The 22,248-nt window shown below is 41.0% G+C and overlaps 1 protein-coding gene across 3 annotated transcripts in view; it reads right to left on the bottom strand.

The window, feature by feature from the left end:
- Helq (helicase, POLQ like) overlaps positions 1–22,248 on the bottom strand; it is a 52,754-nt gene that overhangs the window by 25,269 nt on the left and 5,237 nt on the right. For 2 of the 3 annotated variants that reach the window (XM_045143029.1, XM_045143027.1), the window contains 9 exons: positions 21,164–21,342; positions 19,894–20,094; positions 19,039–19,111; positions 14,157–14,254; positions 10,280–10,378; positions 8,693–8,838; positions 3,517–3,756; positions 1,322–1,463; positions 163–267 (listed from right to left, as the gene is read on the bottom strand). In XM_045143029.1, coding sequence (XP_044998964.1) covers positions 163–267; positions 1,322–1,463; positions 3,517–3,756; positions 8,693–8,838; positions 10,280–10,378; positions 14,157–14,254; positions 19,039–19,111; positions 19,894–20,094; positions 21,164–21,342 — 1,283 coding nt within the window. Of the gene's footprint in view, positions 1–162; positions 268–1,321; positions 1,464–3,516; positions 3,757–8,692; positions 8,839–10,279; positions 10,379–14,156; positions 14,255–19,038; positions 19,113–19,893; positions 20,095–21,163; positions 21,343–22,248 lie in introns of those variants that run through there. The other variant, XM_045143028.1, reaches the window with a different exon arrangement.

Raw genomic sequence — 22,248 nt, 5'->3', positions numbered from 1 at the left:
ATATTTCTTTTATTCTAAATATACATATGCAGATCTGTAATTTTCCTGTCATAGGCTGTACTTCTCCAGATTAGAAGTTTGCACTTCTTTCACCCTTTAGAGTTTGCCTAACTTTAAAAATCTCTATTATCTCAGATAATAGTAATAAATCTTTAAACATACCTTCAAGCCAACTAAAGAGAGAAACAAACTTTGGATTCCTTTAGTGAATTCCTGAACAAGATGGCTATAGCAGTTTTCCAGTGGTCCATTTATTAGTTCCAATACCTATAAAAGTTAAAGCAATGTTATATTTTTTATTATTAAACATAACCAGTGCTCCACATTTAGTATTATACTTTGTGCAAATCTTGGGGAGCCCCCCCCAAAGAAAAAGAATTTAACAGGTATCCTTATAAGAAAATTGGGAAGTATCTTTTCATGGTCTGAAATATATCCAAGCTACTCTTAAAATCTTAACTATAGGGCTGGAGAAATGACTTAGTGGTTAAGGTGCTTGCCTACAAAGCCTAAGGACTCACATTCAATTCCCCAGAACCCAAGAGAACCAGATGCACAAGGTGGCACATGCATCTGGAGTTTATTTGCAGTGGCTGGAAGCCCTGCTGCCCCATTATTGCTCTCTCTCTCTCTGCCTCCTTTTTTCTCTGTCTCTCTCAAATAAATGAATAAATGAATAAAATATAAAATTAAAAAAAAACTTAACTTGATAGGAAAAGGATATATCATTTAAAGGAACATAAATAATTGGCTTTTTAATCTTATTTATTTGTTTAAGAGAGAGACAGAGGCAGATAGAGAGGAAGAATGGGTGTACCAGGGCCTCTAGTCATTGCAAAGGAACTCCAGATGCATGTGCTTCCTAGTATATCTGGACTTATGTGGGTGCTGGGGAATCAAACCTTGGGTCTTTAGGCTTTGCATTAAGTACTTTAGCTGCTGAGCCATCTTTCCAGCCCCAAAAACTGTTTAGTATTTTTTTAAATTACTTTAATTTTTTAAAAATTTATTTGAGAAAGAGGCAGATAGAAAAATAAATGGGTGCATCAGGGCCTCTAGCTACTTCAAACAAACTTCAGACCCATGCACCACCATGTGTATCTGGCTTACATGGGTCCTGGACAATCGCACCTAGGTCTTAGGCTTTGCAGGCAAGTTCTTTAACTGCTAAGCTGTCTCTTTAGTCCCCAGTAACAGGTTTTTAGGAGATCATCTCATATCAGGGCTAGACCAAAGACCAAGAAAACTACATATGTAAACAATAAAAATAAGAAAAATAACAACAACAACAAAAACAAAAACAGAGCAGACTGATTATCACCTGCTGCTTGTCTTTTTCTTGCAATATAAGGATACTCTCTCCAATGGAATCTATTCCAGCACGGCCAGCTCTGCCAGTCATCTGTTTGTACTGGTTTCTCTTAATGAATTCCTTAGCAACATAGGGAGCACGTAAAATAACTCTATGGATTGGATAAAATTAAAAGTATTAGTTTACCTATAGCAATAGCACCTTACTTTTTCTTTCTTTCTTTTTTTAGAGAGAGAGAAAGACAGAGAGAGAGAAAATTGGTGTACCAGGACTTCAGCCACTGAACTCAAACTCCAGATGCTTGTGTCACCTAGTGGGCATGTATGACCTTGCACTTGCCAAACTTTTGTGTGTCTGGCTAAGGTGGCATCTGGAGAGTAAACATGGGTCTTGGGGTTTGCAAGCAAGTGCCTTAGCCACTAAGCCACCTCTCTAGCCCAGCACCTTACTTTTTAAACTCTTAATTTCATCAGTTATTAAATTTAATGACATGTGAATGCTTAATAAGTAACTACATTTGTAATAAACCCATGATGTCTCAGGTTCTTATGTGTATTATTGACAATTCCTTCAAGATGTTTAGTAATTTGTTATTTTATTTTCTTAAAAAGGAATGAACTGAAGTTCAATTTGCTTACCTGAAACCATAAAATTAGTAACTGCTAGAACCACTGTTTGCACTCAAGTCTAAATGGTAGTGAGGCTGTGTTCAAATTATAGCAATAGTTTTTGGATTTTATGAGAAGTAGGTGCCTTAAACCATTGAGCCATCTCTTCAGCCCTGGGTATTGGATTTTATATTCTATAAGTGAAGTTTGGTCATCAACACCACTCTATGCATATTTGTGTCTTTGAATTTATATTATCTTTTACTGTAAGATACTGTACATTTGAACTCCCCCCCCCCCCAGGTAGGGTCTCACTCTAGCTCTGGGTTACCCAGAATTCACTAGGTAGTCTCAGGTGGCCTTGAACTCACAGTGATCTTCCTGTTAGGTCAGGACAAAAGCAGTCACTGAGTACAACAGATACCAGGGGGAGGGTCATGCACATTCCTCAAGGAACCACCCAGCCATTATCCCTCCCTTGCCTAACAATGCCTCAGGTCTAGGTTCCCTGCCCCTTATCTCCTACCTGGTCACTTCTGGTCTCTCACCCTATGGCTAATGTAAAGAACAAAGGAGTTCCTTCCCTTCCTCACCTTTCCCTAACTGAAGAGCCTATACAGCCCACTATCTGTAACCCCAAGTTGACTTCTCCACTCTTGAGAGTCAGTCCTGGAAGCTTGTGCTTTTCCCCCCGAATAAAAGCTTCCATCTTAGCCTCAGAGTGGTCTGCATGGTTATGGTCACTCTTGAACCTTACACTTCCTACCTCTGCCTCCTGGAGTGCTGGGATTAAAGGCATGCATCACCACACCTGACTCATTTGAAATTTTTTTGGTCTATAAAAATGGTAATTTCAATCATGCTCAGCTATAAAGAAGTCTATAGTTAGCTTTCCTGTTCAAAGGCAAGAGTAAGTCCATCATTGCCTACACTAGGCAACCTCTCTTGTTGGTGTGGTCTATCTGTTGTTGGCCAGGAGGTAATGTCTATATTCTGCTCATGCCATTGTTCTCCCCTGCCACCATGGAACTATCCCTTGAGTCTATAAGACAAAATAAACTCCCCCCCCCCCACAAGCTGCTCTTGGTCAGGTGATTTCTGCCAGCAATATGAACCTGACTGCAACAGTAAAGTTGGTACCAGAGGAGTGAGATTGCTTCTAGACACTTGTCTTTGTGCTTTTGACCTTTTGGAGTCTTTTGGAAAAATGTGGAAAGATTTGAAACCCTGGCCTAAGAAATGCCTTGCAGTGTTGTAAGTACAGCTTAATGGACTATTCTGGTCAGAGTTGAAAGACCTGAATGCAGTGAGAACTATGGACTGTGAAGTTTGGCTTGTGAGGGTGAGAAAGAGCTTTGCTTGGACGGAGATAGAAGCAGCTTGTGTGAGAGGCTTGCCGTTATGCCCACGTCCCGAGAACTTGTGCAGGGTTGCTTTGTATAGAAATGTACTGGTGTACGCACAGGGATGTCACTAACTCAAAAAACCAAAAAAAAATTAAAAGAAACAAACCAAGCAACACAGCAAGTGCTAAGAAAACATTTGACTAATCTCACCCACTACTTACAGACAGACAAGGCAAAATGTATGCCTGACCTTCGTGCTGGTAGGTTGACCCCTGCTGCCAAGGTGGATGTGCAGGTGAAAAGGCAGAGAATACCAGCAGAATAGGCCTCTTCCAGGAGCTTCCTTTCATCGCTAGTTAAACCACTGTGGTGGTAGGCAACTCCAAATGGGATGGTGCACTTTAAGACAGGACACAGGTGGCCACTGGTGGAGCTTTTCAAGCTCTTAATCAATTCACATTTTTCTTTCTCCTTGTGTTTTAGATAGTCTCTAGAAAAAAAGATCCATTAGAAACACGAACCCTTGATTTGAGTGAAGGTTTTAGCATTTTCTTACAGCACAACTTTTTAAAAAACGGCTGGAGAGATGGCTTAGGGGTTACGGCATTTGTCTGCAAAGCCAAAGGATCCTGGTTTGACTCTCCAGGACCCATGCAAGCCAGATACACAAGGGGGCTCATGCATCTGAAGTTTGTTTGCAGTGGCTAGAGGCTCTGGCGCACCCATTCTCTCTTTCTCTCTGCCTCTTAAATAATAAATAAATACATAAATAAAAATATATCACTCAAGCAAGGGCCAAAGGATGAGTACCCTTGTCTATTACTCTTCTGCCTTATTTCCTTGAGACAGTCTCTCTTAGTGACCCTGGGACTTAATCATTTTTTGGTTAGACTGGAAAGCCCCAGTGATCCTCCTGTCTACCTGCTTCCTTGCTGGGGTTACAGGCATGCACGGCCATGCCTGGCTTTTATTTTTCCTTTTAAGTATTTGAGAGAGAGAGAGATAGAAGAGGAGGAGAAGAATATAGGCATATCAGGGCTTCCTGACACTGCAAACAAACTCCAGATGCATGGGTCACTTTGTGTGTCTGGCTTTAGGTGGGTACTAGGGAACTGAAGCTGTTCTGTCAGGCTTTGCAAGCAAGTATCTTTAACCTTTAACCGAGCCCTCTCTCCAGCCCAATGCCTGACTTTTATATGGGGTGAACTCAGACCCTCATGTTTGTACCTTGCAGCAAGTGCTCTTATCCACTAAGCTATCCCTAGCCTCCTAAATATATAACTTTTATTGGCATGAGTACATAAAATGTTCTTTTTTGATTCTCACTTCATGAGCCATTTGGCATTCTGGTCCCATCTTCTTCTGGTCACAGAACACTATAAAAAAGTGAATAGAGCTAAACAACAATCCAGTTGTTCATATAACACAACACTCTGCATGTGACTTCCGAAGGTCCATGAACTTCCTGAAGCTCATTCCTATGCTTCATGGATATACATGGATGCCAGCTTTAGATTCTATGTCATAAATGCTTTGTTTTTCTACAATGTATGTCTTTATAGAAGATGGTTGGTTTTGAGACACAAATTTCCTAAAGATGTAAACACATCATAATCTCTACATGGCAAAACCACTGTCTAGATACTAACACTTTTGAAATCGTAATATCCTATATGATTAATGCCTTATATTATTTTATTTTTAAATTTTATTTATTTATTTGAAAGAGAGGCAGACACAGAGAAACTGGTTAGAAAATGGTTAGGCCAGAGCTTCCTGCTACTGATAAAGACCTTCAAACACATGTGGCACTTAGTGCATCTGGCTTTACATGGGTACTGGGAAATCAAACTTGGGTCCTTAGGCTTTACAAGTGAGTGTCTTAACTGCTGAGCCATCTCTCCAGCCCATATTATTATAGATAATTTATAAATAAATTATTTTTCCAATATTTATTTGTAAGCAGAAAGAAACAGAACAGAAAAACAGGGAGAGAAGGGCCTCTAGCTACTGCAAATGAACTCTAGGTAACTACACCACTTTCTGCATCTAGTTTTGCATGGGTACTAGAGGACTGACCTCAGGTCATTAGGTTTTGTGAGCAAGTGCCTTAACCACTGAGTCATCTCTCTAGCCCTCAAATAAATGTTTTTAATTAATTGATATACTTAATCAATTTTTATTTTATTTTATTCTATTTATTTATTTTTCTCAATTTTTATTAACATTTTCCATGATTATAAAAAATATCCCATGGTAATACCCCCCCCGCACTTTCCCCTTTGAAATTCCATTCTCCATCATATCCCCTCCCCATCTCAATCCAATTTTTATTTTATTGAGATAGGGTCTCACTTTAGCCCAGGCTGACCTGGAACTTGCTCTATAGCTCATAATGATCCTCCTCCTATGCCTCCCAAGTGCTAGAATTAAAGGCATGTGCCACCATACAATATACTGAATTTATAAACAAATTATTTTAAGAAAACATGTGAAATGAGTGATTTATCAAGAAAACTATCTTTTTTTTTGGTGGGGAGGGCAGTTTTGAAGCAGGGTCTCACTCTAGCCCAGACTGACTTGGAACTCACTTTGTAGTCCTAGGCAGGCCTCCAACTCCTAGAGATCCTCCTATCGCAGGGACCCCAGCCTCCCAAGTGCTAGGACTAAAGGTGTGCTCCACCATACCTGGCTATACTTCTTTAGTTTTTTCCGGACAAAATCATCACTGTAAAGGCAGACTATTAATTACTAAGATGCAAGTCCTCAATCTAATCCCAAACATTTGTATCTTTCTACAATTCAATGAATTTAATCTAAACCATTAGGATTAGGAAATGTGATTGTTAATCTCTGTCAACTTTAAAATCTACATGAAAACAGATCTCCTGGCATATCTTTTAGGAATCTAGAAAGATTGGGACCTATTCTAACTTCCAGGTAGTTCCATCCCACATTAGAATGAATAAAAAAAGAAAGCTTAAAAAAAAAAAGAAGGCTAGCTGAGCATGAACATTCATCTCTCTACTTCCTTCTTGTGAAGTGACAATGTGACTCTGCCTTCTTGCTCCTGCCATACTTTCTCTGCCATGATGAAGATGAATTTACCCTCAAAACTATAAGCCTAGCTGGGTGTGGACATGCACACCTTTAAGCCCAGCACTTAGGAGGCAGAGACAGGAGACTGCCATGAGTTCAAGGCCAGCCTGGGACTACAGAATGAATTCCAGGTCAACCTGGGCTAGAGAGGTACCTTACCTTGAAAACAAAACAAAACAAAACAAAAACCCTGTAAGCCAGAAACAAACCCTTTACTTCCTTCAGCTAATTCTGATTCTGATTGGGCATTTTGTCCATGTAGCAACAAGACTATAACAGATACAGGAAGAGAGATGGAGGATAAGCAGATGAAAACCCATGTTACTAGTTTACGACTACTAATACAGCTCTAGCTAAGTGGCCAGGGGTCTAAAAAAAATGATTTAGCCAGGCGTGGTGTGTTGGGCCCTGAAAGGCCCAGGCGTGAGGTCTAGTGGAACTTCCTGAGCCTAGCTAAAGTTTGGCGACCTGTCTCTGGCCAGCTATGACTCAGCAAGATGCCTAATGGCTTCTGGCCTGCTACCTCCGCATGCCAATTGTAATTACCATTTCAATAGTTAAAGTTTACTATTGGCCCTTACCTCTTTCCCATCCTAAAATCCCCGCCTTCGTCCCCAACATGATATAGGCAACTGCTCAGAGTAATAAAGCGAGTTGTTTCTGCATGGAAAAGATTCCCGACTCAGTGTCGTTATTCTCTGGTGGCCAGAAGAGGTTTCTGAGTCGTCCGACGCTCATCATCCCCTCAACCCCTAGGGAGGAGCCAGCAGGCCTGGTCCTGCCCTCGGCACTACCTGAGCGGAAGGAGCCCCGCAGTAGTGGTGCACACCTTTAATCCCAGCACTCTGGAGGCAGAAGTAAAAGGATCATTATGAGTTCGAGTCTACCCTGCAATTATTGAGTGAATTCCAGGTCAGTCTGGAAGATGATCTGGAGAGATTGCTCAGGTCAAGGTGCTTGCCCACAAAGCCTAACAACCTGAGCTTGATTCCCTAGGACCCATGTAAGCCAGATGCACAAAGTGGTGCATGCATCTGGAGTTTGTTTGCAGCAGCTAAAGGTCTTGATACACCCATTCTCCCCCTCTCTCTCTGCTGGGCATGGTGGCACATGGGATGCCAAGGTAGGAGGATTACTATGAGTTTGAGGCCAGCCTGAGACAATATGCTGAATTCCAGGTCAGCCTGGGCTAGGAGACCCTACCTCAAAAAAAAAGTGGGTGGGGGGGCTGGAGAGATGGCTTAGCAGTTAAGATGTTTGCCTGCAAAGCCAAAGGACTGAGGTTCAATTCTCCAGGTCCCACATAAGCCAGATGAACAAGGTGGAGTATGCATCTGGAGTTTGTTTGCAGTGGCTGAGGGCCCTACTATACCCATTCTCTCTGACTCTGTATAGGCCCCTCTCTCTCTCAAATAAAGGATTTACAAAAAGAAAGAAGGGCTAGAGAGATGGCTTAGTGGTTAAGACACTTGTCTGCAAAGCCTAAAGACTCATGTTCAATTCTCCAGATCCCACATAAGCCAGATGCATAAAGGTGAGGCAAGCATGAGGTTGCACATGCCCACTAGGTGGTGAAAGCGCCTGGAGTTCAAATGCAGTGGCTGAGGCCCTGGCATGCCAGTTCTCTCTTTGTCGCTGAAATAAAATTTTACAAAAGAAAGAAGGTAGCTGGGTGTGGTGGTACATGCCTTTGATCCCAGCACTTGGGAGGCAGAGGTAGGAGGATCACCATGAGTTCAAGGCCACCCTGAGACTACATCGTGAATTCCAGGTCAGCCTGAGATAGAGTGAGATTCTACCTCAAAAAAATGAGGGAGAGTAGAAGGGAGGGAGGGAGGGAAGGAGGGAGGAAGGAAGGAGGGAAGCAAGCAAGAAGGCAAACAAGCAGGCAAAGACAATGGCTTTTCAGTTAGATAGAAGGTTAAGCTGAAAATCTGATTCATCCCTACCAGGATTACAGTGGGTTACCTTTTGACTGTCTAGGTTAGTAGTGCTTGCCTTTAGTTATAAATGCTACTTGCCTGTGTCCTGCTTCCCGGGATTCTGACTTGTCTAGAATAGAGTCTGAGCACTGAGATGGTCCAATGGTTAGCCAAAGTTTCAAATCTAAGCCTTTTTACTAGTTACCACTCTTGCATGAGTAACTGGGATTTTTCTATTTTACATGTGAATTTCAATTAAATGTTCTTCCTTTGAGGTCAATTCCTTCAGAATCTAGTATAACACAATGCTCTATAAGAAGTAATTAATGTTAATAAACAAAATAGAATAGACAGGCTACAATTTATGACTAAAAACAGAACAAAGTATTTTTAAAAATAACATACTTGCTTAAAAATTTGCATAGCATTTCTGCTACATTTTCACAGTTCTTCTTACTGGGACAGAACACTATGCAGGAGTAATTCGGAATGACTTCTGTCACCAACGCTACCAAGTGATCAGGGTCCATCTTTTTCAGGGCGTCGGAATACTGCAAAACAACAACATGTAGGAGCCAGTTTGTTTGGAACCATGAAAGCCCATCCATTTTTATTAGCAAGAGCTGAAAAGTTAGTAAACCATCACTAACTCTCAAGTTCTCATTTATCTGATTTTTTTTTTTTTTGGTTTTTCAAGGTAGGGTCTTACTCCAGCCCAGGCTGACCTGGAATTCACTATGGAGTCTCAGGGTGGCCTCGAACTCACGGCAATCCTCTTACTTCTGCCTCCCGAGTGCTGGGATTAAAGGCGTGCGCCACCACACCCGGCTATCTGATTATTTTTAAAGAAAAAGGTGAAAGATATTAAACATCAAAATGTTAAACTCCACTGTACCCTTATTAGATATTTGTTTTTTAGGGATTATTTAGTTAAAATAGAAATGTAAGAAGTGAATTCAAGAACTAAAGACAGTGTTATTAATAACTGTATACATGCCACTGAATCAGAACAAAAGTTTGGAGAGGAACACAAACTGAGCCTACCAACAGTCAAAGACTTGCTATTTTCAAAAAAACAGATTCAGTAACACACTGTTAGAAAAAAAAAAATAACAGCAAACTAAGATAATATTTGTAACAGTATATGGGTAGAAGAATAAAAATGAAAAAAAGGATAAAGTTATTTGAAACCCCCTTAGTTCCTTTTACTTTGCTAAAAAACTAAGATATAGATTTAGAAGAATGTATTTCAGAATTCTATAAAAACTCTTCCTACTCTTTTTAGTATCCTTTGTATAAGTCATAAACCATTAACATTGGAGACATTAATATTTTTACACACTAATATATCAACTGCACAAACTATAGATTATTCTTCAGTTACAGAATGAATAAACACCTTCAAGACAAGGTTCCAAACTGTCTTGTTTCTGAGAGCCAAGGAATACCACTCTGTTTATTTAATTGGACAGGTCATTCTGAACAGCTTCATAAGTATGTTCCTCCTCTCAACTTAGTAGCTATTTGAATAGCAAGTATTTTAATTCTTAAGTAAACACAGGAGCTCACTAACAGGATGTGTACATGAGGCAGCAGTACTGCCCTTCGAACATTGAAGTATGAGATCAGACAGCCTTCTGTGTGTCTGATTCTCACATGGTATTTGTACACAACTGCTATGAAGTCCCCACCTTCACAAAGGCATGATGCCAAAGAAAGGAATACAGTGTGGTGTGAAAACTTGAAACTGGGGCTGAGGTGCAGCTTAGTGATAGTGTCTACTTAGTGCACATAAATTAGGCCCTGGGCTTGACATCCAGCACTGCAAATACAACAAAGGGAAACTAGCAGCATTCAAACAGTAGTTTGTATTTTGTTCAACACATATTAAAGAGCAGCCATTTCTCCCAGGGCTGACAATGAATCTTGCAGTGTCTCAGGATGCCTAAGCTGGAAGGACGGGAACCCGGGGTATAAGGATTATCACCATACCTTATAATTAAGCAGACGGGAAAAAGTCATGCCATTCACAGCTTGACAGTCTACTGAATATATTGCATCATTTATTTTCAGATATTCTTTTAATTCAACCTTGAATTTAAAAAAAGTACAATTAATATGAAATTTCTATTGAAAGTGTAAAATATGTTGTGATAAAGGACAGCTATACAAAGATCTTAGCTTATTTATGATACCTAAGACATGCTTCAACTTAAAAATTCTGGCTTTGGGCCGGGTGTGGTGGTGCACTTGGGAAGCAAAGGTAGGAGGACCAGTGAGTTTGAGGCCAGCCTGGGACTACATAGTGAAGTGTAGGTCAGCCTGGGCCAGGGCACATGTGTCTGGAGTTTGTTTGCAGCAGCTACAGGCCCTGGCACACCCACTCTCTATCTGCCTCATTCTCGCTCTGTCACAACCAAATACTTTTGAGTTGAACAGGACATATCAAAAAGGAAAACAAGGGTGGAGGGATGGTTTAGTGGTTAAGGTGCTTGCCTGCAAAGCCCAAAGGACCCAGATTCCATTCCCCAGGACCCATGTAAGCCAGATGCACAAGGAGGCACATGTGTCTGGAGTTTGTTTGCAGTGGTTGGAGGCCCTGGCACTCCATTCTTCTTCTCTCTCTCTTTCTGTCTCAAATAAATTTTAAAAAATTTAAAAAAAAAAAAAACAGATTTTTTTTTTTTTTTTTTAAGGAGAACCAGCTAGAGAGACTCAGAGGCTAAAGATAACTTGGTGTAAAACCTGACTACCTGGATTTAATTCCCCAGTACTTATAAAGTCAGATGCACAAACTAGTGCCTATATCTGAGTTTGTTTGCAGTGGCAAGAGGCCTTGGCATACCCATTTTCTTTCTCTCTACTTGCAAATAAATAAAATGTTTAACACATACACACACACACAAAAGGCTCTCTGATCACTTGGGAACTTCCAGTTGTGGGTGAGTTTTTACCTCCGCCCAGACCCAGGTCCAGCTGGAAGGGGCTCAGCCTAGGCCCTAGCCCAGGCCCAGCCAGGAGGGGCCCAGCCCTTACTCTCTGCATGGGTTCTTTATCCCTTCCGGCTCCCCACATGGCAGGAGCTCCATGAACTTTCTTTTTTCTTTCCATGCTGTTTTCAGAGATCCATCTGGTCACATGGACTCCTGAGCTACATGTGGTGTACTTCTCTTCTCCCCACTTTATCTCCCCTTATTTCTCAGTCTTCCCCTTTCTGAACTCCTTCATAAAATCTAAATAAAATGTGTTATTTAAAAATTAAAAAAAGGAAAGGAAACCAGATACTTTTTAATGTTACAAGTAGAAAGGAGTCATAGTTTCACAGTCTTTTCTTTTTGTTAAGGAGCTATTCAAGATCTAAAACTGATAGTCATCACGTCTAACTACCATTATTATTTTCAATTTAAATATTTGTAGATGAAAATAGTTTGCAAACATAGCTCACTGATTTGTTTTTGTTGTTTTACTTTTTTGAAGCACAACCTTAAAAGGATTAAAAGGTATGCACTACCACAGCTAGCTCTCAGCTCATTGATTTATTTTTCCTTCCCCTTCCTTCCTTCCTTTTTTTGATTTTTTGAGGTAGGGTCTCACTCTAGCCCAGGCTAACCTAGAATTCACTATGTAATCTCAGGGTGGCCTCGAACTCACAGTGATCCTCCTACCTCTGCCTATCAAGTGCTGAGATTAAAGGTGTGCACCACCAAACCCAGCTTCATTAAGAAGAAAATTATGCCGGGCGTGGTGGCGCACGCCTTTAATCCCAGCACTTGGGAGGCAGAGGTAGGAGGATCGCCGAGAGTTCGAGGCCACCCTGAGACTACATAGTGAATTCCAGGTCAGCCTGAGCCAGAGTGAGACCCTACCTCGAAAAACCAAAAAAAAAAAAAAAAAAAAAAGAAGAAAATTATTCATTTATTTGCAAGCAGATATAAAGGGGAGAGAGAGAGAGAGAGGGAGAGAGGGAGGGAGAGAATAGGCATGGCAGGGCCTTCAGCCACTGCAAAGGAACTCCAGATGAATGTGCCACTTAGTGCATGTGGCTTTATGTGGGTACTGGGGAATGGAAACCTGGTTGTTAGGCTTTGTAGGAAAGCACCTTAGTTGCTGAGCCATCTCTCCAGCCCCTCACTGACTTTTTTTTTTTCAAGGTAAGGTCTGGCTGTAGACCAGGCTGACCTGGAATTTATTGTGTAATCTCAGGGTGGCCTCAAACTCACAACAATCCTCCCACCTCTGCCTACCAAGTGCTGGGATTAAAGGCATGTGCCACCATGCCTGCCAAGAAAATATTTCTTGAGCTGGAGGGATAGCTTAGCAGTTAAAATACTTTCCTGCACAGCCAAAGGAACCAGGTTTAATTCTCCAGGACCCACGTAAGCCAGTTGCACAAGGTGGCACATACATCTGGCGTTCATTTATAATGACTGGAGGCCCTGACATGCCCATTCTCTCTATCTACCTCTCTCTCCCCAATAAATAAATAAATAAATAAAATATTTTTTACATATTTAAAAAAATAATGATGCTTGTTTGCAAAACCTGATGGCCTGGGTTCAATTCTTCAGTATCCACATAAAGCTAACATACAAAGTAGAGCTTGCCTTTGGAGTTTGTTTGCTTAGACAAGAGGCCCTGGCCTGCCCATATACTCTGTTTCTCTCTGCAAATAAATAAAAATATCTAAAAACCAAATTAGTTCTCAAAATTTTTCATATTTGATAGAAATATAAAAACATTCCAAAATGAAATTTGGTAAAATTATTTTCTGAAAAATTTAGACACAGAACTTGTCCACTAGTAGTACTGCACACAGACAATATATGCACATTAAAGCTGCCTTTAAATAACTACGAACTACATTTCTTTATGTTCTATAATTATTGGATTTAAGTTTAAATCCACGTTAGCTGAGCATGGTGATACAGTTGGAGGTGGAGACAGAAGGATGAGAAGTTCATGTTTATCCTTGGCAATATAACAAGTTCAAGGCCAGCCTAGATTACATGCTACCCTGTCTCAAAACCAAAATAAATAAATAGTTAAACCCAAGTTAAGTTTTTACTTATTTAAAAATATCTTATAATTGGGTTGGAGAGATGACTTAGTGGGTAAGGTGCTTGCCTGTGAAGCCTAAGGACCCAGGTTTGATTCTCCAGGTCCCATGTAAGCCAGATGCACATGGTGGCACATACATCTGGCATTCCTTTGCAGTGGCTGAAGGCCCTGCCACACCCATTCTCTCTCCCTCTAAATATATATATATTCTTACAATTGCCAGGTATGGTGGTATACACCTTTAATCCTAGCACTTAGGATGCTGAAGTAGAAGGATCACAGTGAGTTCAAGGCCAGTCCTGGTTACAGAGTGAGTTTCAGTTCACCCTGGGTTAGAGTGAGAACCTACCTTGGGAAAAAAAACAATACATATATATATATATATATACATATATATATACACACACACACACACACACACACACACACACACACACACACACACACACATATATGGAGAGAGAGAGAGGGAGGGAGGGGGAAGGAGGGGGGAGAGGGAGGGAGGGAGGGAGGGGGGAAGGATACATACATAATATACTTTAGAGTCTAAGAGGTGAAAATATAAGAGTTCTGAGAAAATTCATTCAGTAAATGTGCAGTAGGGGCACGTTAGGACAATCAGTGCTACAGGTGCAACACACACATTTTAGTGACTTGAAACAAGACCCCTGATCATCCACTGACATCTTCTGCATACAAGCTTTTCACAGGTAATAGGTGGGTAAGTGGAACGATGAACCTTCATAGCATTACTTTTATGTCTAAGGCAACTACATAACGAATCTATACAGTGCAAACCTTAGTTACATACTGGTCTAAATTGACTGGTGTAATATTCAGCTTGAAGGAAATCTTGTAGGTCTTCTACATTGTTTAACGTTGCACTCATACCAATAATTTGAGTTGTTCCTAAAACAACAAACACAAAACCCAAAGTATTAAGAAAAATGTGTCATTTATATCCACATTTAATGGCTTACTTTCTTCCTGAGCAACATGGAAAACAAGGAGAGAAAGCTAATAAAACTACAAATATAAGTTCAGTATCTTTTATCTGAAATGCCTGGTACTAGGAATGTTTAAGATTTCCATTTTTCCCCCAGATTTTTGGAATTCATGCATATGCATCAGGAAGTATCTTATAGAGATGACTCAAATTTAAGTACAAAATTTATCTAATGTACACATTACACTGTCTGCGGGTAATGTTATAAAATACATCTGCTTTTTGACTGTGAGCCATCAAAAGAGGTTAGTGAAATTTCCCATCCATGCATCATGCTAGTACTAAAGCAGTTTTGGACTCTGGACCATTCTGGATTTCTCACTTCATATTAAGTAGGACTAACTTGTATTTAATCAGAGGAGTAATCAATCTAGCAATGAAAGGAAGAAATCTTTTAAGCATCCTGAAAGTAACTCAAGAAATAGGATATTTAATAAAATTTATAAACAAATAAGCATAAATTTAAGAATAGTATACAAGACTAAATGAGTATCTATCTATCTATCTGAACTTTCTTTTTTCCCTCAAGGGTCTTACTCTAGCCCAGGCTAACCTAGAAACTCACTCTGTAGCCTCAGGCTGGTCTCAAACTCACAGCATTCCCCTTACTTCGGCCTCCCAAATGTTGGGATTAAAAGTGTAAAGGCATGTACTACCACCATGCCCTATCTTCTTTTCTTTTTCTTTTTCTCTGTTTTTTTTTTTTTTTTTTTTTTGGTTTTTCCAGGTAGGGTCTCACTCTAGCCCAGGCTAACCTGGAATTCACTGTGTCATCTAAGGGTGGCCTCGAACTCACGGCAACCCTTCCAACTCTGCCTCCCAAATGCTGGAATTAAAGGCATGTGCCACCACGCCTGGCTGTTTTCCTTTTTGTTTTTTTAAAGTATCATATTTTGTCTGGCCTAGAACTCCCAGCAATCCTCCTGTCTCAGCCTCTTGAATATACGGGCTACAGACTGAGGCAGCACATTTGGCTAGTAACAGATTTTTGTTAATCAAAAGTCTTTTATGGGGCTGGAGAGATGGCTTAGCAGTTAAGGCATTTGTCTGCAAAGCCGAAGAGCCTAGGTTCGATTCCCCAGTACCCATGCAAGCCAGAAGCACTCTCCAATACTTAGAGACCACTACAGAAGAGGTGGTGGAAACAATGTAAGGGCCAAAGGTTAGGGAAGAGTGCTATGTGACACTGCCTTCCAGAAACCAAGCTGTGGTTACATTCATGACCTTGCAGCAGCACAGCACCTGCACAATATCAAGTCCATCAAGGATGTTGGAAGAGGGCAAAAATAAATAAATAAATAAATAAATAAATAAATAAATAAATAAATAAATAAAAGACATCAAAATAGAAGAGGGACTAGTTGGAAAGAGGCGGTTCAGTGGAAAGGGGTGGGGAAGGGGGACAGAAAGTAATGGGAGATTAGGATCACAATATATTATGTACATATATGAAAATTGTCAATAAAAAGCTACACAATGGCCAGGTGTGGTGGTGTATGCCTTTAATCCCAGCACTCAGGAGGCAAAGGTAGGAGGATTTCCATGAATTCGAGGCCACCCTGAGACTACATAGTTAATTCCAGGTCAGCCTGGACCAGAGTGACACCCTACCTTGAAAAACAAACAAAATAAAACAAAACAAAAAGTTAAAAAAAAAAAGAATTTGGTGAAGGAGAAAACCGTGATTCATCCACCTTTCTCTCTCTCTCTCTCTCTCTCTCTTCCTTCCTTCCTTCCTTTTTTGGTTTTTCGAGGTAGGGTCTCACTCTAGCTCAGGCTGATCCGGAATTCACTCTGTAGTCTCAGGGTGGCCTTGAATTCATGGCAATCCTCCTACCTCTTCCTCCCGAGTGCTAGGATTAAAGGTGTGTGCCACCGTGCCCAGCCGATCCACCCATATTTTTCTAAAGGCAGAGGGAAGGCCAGTAAGCCTTGGCTAGGGAGATGGCTTAGTGGTCAAAGCTCATGCCTATGAAGTCTAAGGACCCAGGTTTGATTCCCTACTACCCACATAAGGCAGATGATCATGGTGGGACATACATCTGGAATTCATTTGCAATGGTTGGAGGCCCAGGTGTGCCCATTCTCTATCTGCCCTCTGCAAATAAATAAATAAGTGAATATTTTTTAAAAAGAAAGGATGAGGGGTTGAACTAAAGTTAGTGAAGAGGCTGGGCATGGTGGCACACTCCTTTAATCCCAGCACTCGGGAGGCAGAGGTAGGAGGATTGCCATGAGTTCTAGGCCACCCTGAGACTACATAGTGAATTCCAAGTCAGCCTGAACTAGAGTGAGACCCTACCTTGGAAAACCAAAAAATTTAAAAAAAAAAAAAGTTAGTGAAGAGAAGCAGGAAGAGCAGTGTAGTATGTTCATGATAGGATGTGATTGCTGATGGTTTTTAAAAGAAGATTATCAGACCTTACCCAGCTATATAGGAGGCTGAAGCAAGAAGACCGTTTCAACTCAGGACCTTTAGGCTAACCTAGGCTATATGGTAAGATCGTACTGCTGAAAAATGAAAATTAAAAAACTATTCTGGCTTAAAAAGATTCTAGCTTGGCTGTCTGGCTGATAAGTGGTGACGGGGTATTCGGAATGAGAGTACGTTTGAAGGAAAAGGAGATAAATGCTGAATAAGTCTCACAACACATTCAAGTATGGCTGTCCAGTGTGCAGGTGATATGACGAGGAAGAGCTAAGACCTGGAAATATGACTGAGAGTCAGCAGCACACAGGAAGTGCTTGAAGTCTGGAGTAAAGGTGACAATTAGCAGTAATATTCTACAGAGACACTTGTACAAACCCCTCCCTCCCTTTGGCTCTCAGACTATTCAAACAATGGATTCTAGAAATGGGAAAATCCATAGGAGAGTCCGAGGGGAGCTTGCTTCCCAGAAAGAAATTGCACAAAGTGCTGACAAACTGTCTTACATGGGACTAGTGCCAAGACAATGACGTGCCAGTGATGGGCCGCCCACACCTTGATCAGGGCAGCTTAGCTATGTGTCTCCTTCACCCTCTATTTAAACCTAAACCTCATTTCTGGATCCCAGAGATGGACTGGGGCAGGTGGGACTAAATGGACCTCTTCATGTATTTGCCTTCCCAAATTGGTCTCATTGAATAAATCTCCTTTCTCTGCTTTTCACTGTTACTTTAAAAATTTTTTTTAGCCATTTAGGATGGGGACAAGGCTGACTTGTTAGAGCTGCCAGGCTGGACCCTACCAACTCTAGTAACAGCCAGAACTGTAGGAACCGAGGGATCATTGTAATCTGACAGGGAGGTGATCCTTTCCCTCATTCCCTGCTTCAGGTTCTATAGAACTTATTGCCATGTGACACAGCTTATGTCTTCTGGCTTATCTGCTCATTGTCCTTTCATTTTCACTAACACAGAAGCTTGCTGGAGGCAGGGATTTTATTCTAGTCACTTCTGTATCCTTAGCACTGAAAATAATGCCTGCCATGATAATAGGTACTCAGTAACTTTAAACAATGAGTGCCAAGTGCTACAACTTGCCTAACTACAATAACTTTCACAGTTTTTTTTTTTTTTTTAAGTAAGTCTTGCAGGCAGCAGGTGTGGCTTGGCTTAGTATTTATGTGTACACTTTCCATATGGGTTTAATCCTTACCAGCCTGCATGAAAAACTTACATATCTTACAGGCTCGAGGGGATGCTCCATGATGGCGGGGAAAAGGAAGGCATGAGCAGAGGGTGGACATCACCCCCTGGCCAACATAAGGTGGACCATAGCAACAGGAGAGTGTGTCAAACTGGAAACTGGCTATAACTCCTATAAGCCTGCCCCCAATAATACACTCCCCCCCAGGAGGCGTTAGTTCCCAAATCTCCATCATCTGGGAACCTAGCAATCAGAACACCTAAGCTTATGGGGGACACCTGAGTCAAACTACCACAGAAGCCTAAGGACCTATGTTTGATTCTACAGGTCTCACATAAGCCAGATGCACAAGGTGGTACATATGTCTAGTTTGTTTGCAGCAGCTAGAGAACCTGATGTGCGCATTCTGTGTCTCTCTCTCTCTCCGTCTCAAGTAAAAATAAATTTAAAAAAATTATACAGGGCTGGAGATATGGCTTAGCAATTAAGGCACTTGCCAGCAAAGCCAAAGGACCCATGTTTAATTTCCCAGTATCAACATAAACTAAGATATGGTATTTATAGTTAACAATGTCTCCATTCTAAGCTAAGCATTGCAACACCAGGACAACATAGAAAGGACACTGGGAATGGTTCATGCAAACAGAATCAACCGCTTTATTAGAATGACAACGGTGGCAACGATGAGGGCATTGGCAGCAGCAAGCTTACTGAATGCCACGTTAGGCACATTACTCTTGTAATCCTCATGATGACTTCATCAGATCAGTGCCACTATTACAGCCATTTCTTTCAAATACAAAAATGCAGAGTTTGAGTAATGGGACTAAGCACATGTAAGTAGTGAGTGAAAGTTGAAGACGGAAGGCTTGATCAAATACCACTTTACTTATCCTCCTACTTCTCACCCATCCATTCTTCCAAAAAAAACTTAAAAGCTTACTTTAGCAGTTAAAAAAAAAACTAAGGCAGGAACTTTAAATACCTGTTTCTAGGTTCCATAATCTAGCGGCAGAATCGAGTCTTTTACACAGCGATTAATCCATCAATACTCACTGCTAGCGTAGAGGATCTTTGCGAGGGTCATCTCCAGAATGGCACCACGGCTCCCTTCACCAATCATGTGCAACTTTGAGATTCAAGGGGCAGGAGCAGAGAAGGAAATTTTCTTATGATGTCCACATAAAACATGAATATTCTGTCCCCTATGACATGAATATTTAATTCTTGCCCTATAGTTCTTTAGCATTTTGGACTGAGCAACTATATATCGTATATTTACATTATTCCTCTATGTTTTAAGTTAATGAGATGGGGTAGGGAGGAAACATCCTACCACATCTGTTATTCATAAATATCATTAGAAAATTGTCTACACATACATGTCAAGAAAAAATAAGACCAAATTTAAGATTACCAAGCATTGAATTTCGTCACTTTGTATTGTCTATATAACACATAATTATATATAAAACATGTAATTATAATAAAAGCAGTTACTTAGTATTTATAGATACTAAGCAGACCCACAGAATTATACAAATGAGTGCAATAGGCTGGGTGTGACGGCTCATGCCTTTAAACCCAGCATATGGGAGGCAAAGGTAGGAGAATCATTGTGAGTTCAAGGCCAGTCCAAGACTACAGAGTGAGCTGCAGGTCAACCTGGGCTACAGTGAGACCCTACCTTGAAAACAAACAAAGCCAGGTGTGGTAGCACACTCCCTTAATCCCAGCATTCGGGAGGCAGAGATAGGAGGATCGCAGTGAGTTTGAGGCCACTGACACTACATAGTGAATTCCAGGTCAGCCTGAGCTAGAGTGAGACCCTACCTCAAAAAAACAAAACACACAAAAAAGAGTGTAGGTCAGTACAGTAACCGTTGGTAAGTTACACAAGTAGTAACTAACCTCATCGACAACAACCAGACCCAAGCTGCTGATCCTTCCCGTTTCAATCAAGGAGTTCACCAGGCTATGTCCTTTCTCAATAGTAGCAACATAGAGTGACTTCTTCTCTCTTCTTCTAGTGGGAGGGAATCTTCCTTTACTTGCAGCATATTCTTCAACAAAGAAGCCAAGTTCTACACCAAAACTGGATAAGCCAGAAATCTAGAATATTAAACAAAAATACAATTAAGAACTCTAGCTGGGTGTGGTGGCGCACACCTCTAATCCCAGCACTCAGGAGGCAGAGGTAGGAGGATCACTGTGAGTTTGAGGTCACCTTGAGACTATATAGTGAATTCCAGGTCAGCCTGGGCTAGAATGAGACTCTACCTTGAAAAACAAAAACAAACAAACAAACAAAAACCAACTCTAATTATTAGTACTAAGAGGGATTAAAAATATTTTTATTTATTTATTGAGGGGGGGGAGAAGACAGCTAGAGAGAGAATTGGTGCACCAGGGCCTCCAACCACTGCAAAAGAACTCCAGACACCTGCGCCACCTTGTGCATCTGGCTTATGTGGGTCCTGGGGAATCAATCAAACCTAAGTCCTTTGGTTTTGTAGGCAAGCGCCTTAACCCCTCAACTCTCCAGCCTGGGTTTTTGGGTTTTTTTTTAATGATAAAGTCATCCCCATCAATGGGAACAGACATATATATCAACGAATAGGCATATATATCTAAGAAACAATGTAAAAATAAGGTTTGGTCTTTGCAAAATAGACAACATAATAAATGTGAAAATAAACTGCATCTGTCTAATTTGAGGGAAAATATCAGAATGATTCATTTATTGGGATAAGTTGGTTAGTTTCTACTTGAAAAAAAACCTAAATGTTAATGGAGAATTTAAGATGCAAAATGAGGGCTGGAGACATCGCTTTGCGGCTAAGGCACTAGCCCACAAAGCCAAAGGACCTCAGTTCAATTCCCTAGGACCCACCTAAGCCAGACGCACAAGGTGGCACATGCATCTGTAGTTTGTTGGCAGTGGCTGGAAGCCCTGGCACGCCCATTCTCTCTCTCACTATGCCTCTTTTCCCCTCTCAAATAAATAAATAAAAATAAAATATTTTAAGATGCAAAATTATAATAGGTAATCAGCATTTGAAGAGATTGTAGGTTAGTACTCTATGCCATTTTTGTCCATCCTAAAATATCATAAAGAGCTATAGATATTACATATGGTAGCTTTCAGATCTTAATGTCACAATCTTAAACACACACACACCTTTTCTTGGACAATTGCTACATATGGAAGGATCATTAAGACATCTTTCCGTCGGCACAGCAGCTCTTGTAGCATTAAAATCTCAGCTACGAGGGTCTTTCCACCACTTGTTGGCAATGAATATATTAAATTTTTCCTTTTCTGCACAGAATCCAGTGTTAAGCAAGTATGTTGCCATTCTGTGGAATTCAAAGAAAAATTTTAAGAAGGATTTATTTTCCCCTTCCATAATTTCAAGTTTCCCAAGAAGAAAAAAAAAAATACCTTGGTGTGGCAATCTTCTTATAAGGGCAAAGGGGATTATAATCAACCATAAATGTAACCCCCCCAAATTCCCAAATGTGCAGTAGGACAGCTAGTGAGGGTTTAGTTCAGACCTCATCAGCAGGGTAGCAACTAGGGCACCTCACAACAGCTGCAGACTGTGGTGGATTCTTCTGGGATTCTATATCCACACCAATGAAAGCAAGATGTACAAATACTTAAAAATTATTAAGGAACTTGACATGAATATATGGTTTTAATATTATAATGACTAGGGTTGGGCATGGTGGCGGACACTTTTAATCCCAGCACTGGGGAGGCAGAGATAGGAGGATTGCTGTGAGTTGGAGGCCACCCTGAGAGTACATAGTGAATTCCAGGTCAGCCTGGGCTAGAGTGAAACCCTACCTCAGAAAACAAAACAAAACAAAAAAGAAGAGAGAGGGAGAGAGAGAGAGAGAGAGAGGGAGGGACGGAGAGAAGGAGAAGAGCTTGGCTAGGAAGATGTCTTGCTGAGCAAGTACAGGGACCACAGCTCAGATCCTGAAATAAACATAAATACCAGGTGGGTGTGACCACTGCCTATAATCCCAGGAGGTAGAGGCAGGGATGGAGTGGGGGGCAAGGTGGCTATTCTTGGTTCAGTTGAGAGAGCTTGTGCTACCACGCCTGGCTTTGTTTGTTTTCAAGGTAGGGTCTCACTGTAGCCCAGGCTGACCTGGAGCCTTAAGTAAATAAAGTGGAGAGTGACTAAGGAAGAAAGCTCTGGGTTCCACATATACACATGTGCACTAGCACACACATGTGCCCAAATGCATATG

Source organism: Jaculus jaculus, chromosome 2, assembly GCF_020740685.1.
Source record: "Jaculus jaculus isolate mJacJac1 chromosome 2, mJacJac1.mat.Y.cur, whole genome shotgun sequence".
Classification (NCBI taxonomy): Eukaryota; Metazoa; Chordata; class Mammalia; order Rodentia; family Dipodidae; genus Jaculus; species Jaculus jaculus.
Note: the sequence above shows the minus strand (reverse complement) of the source record. Positions and strands in the feature narration are given on the sequence as shown.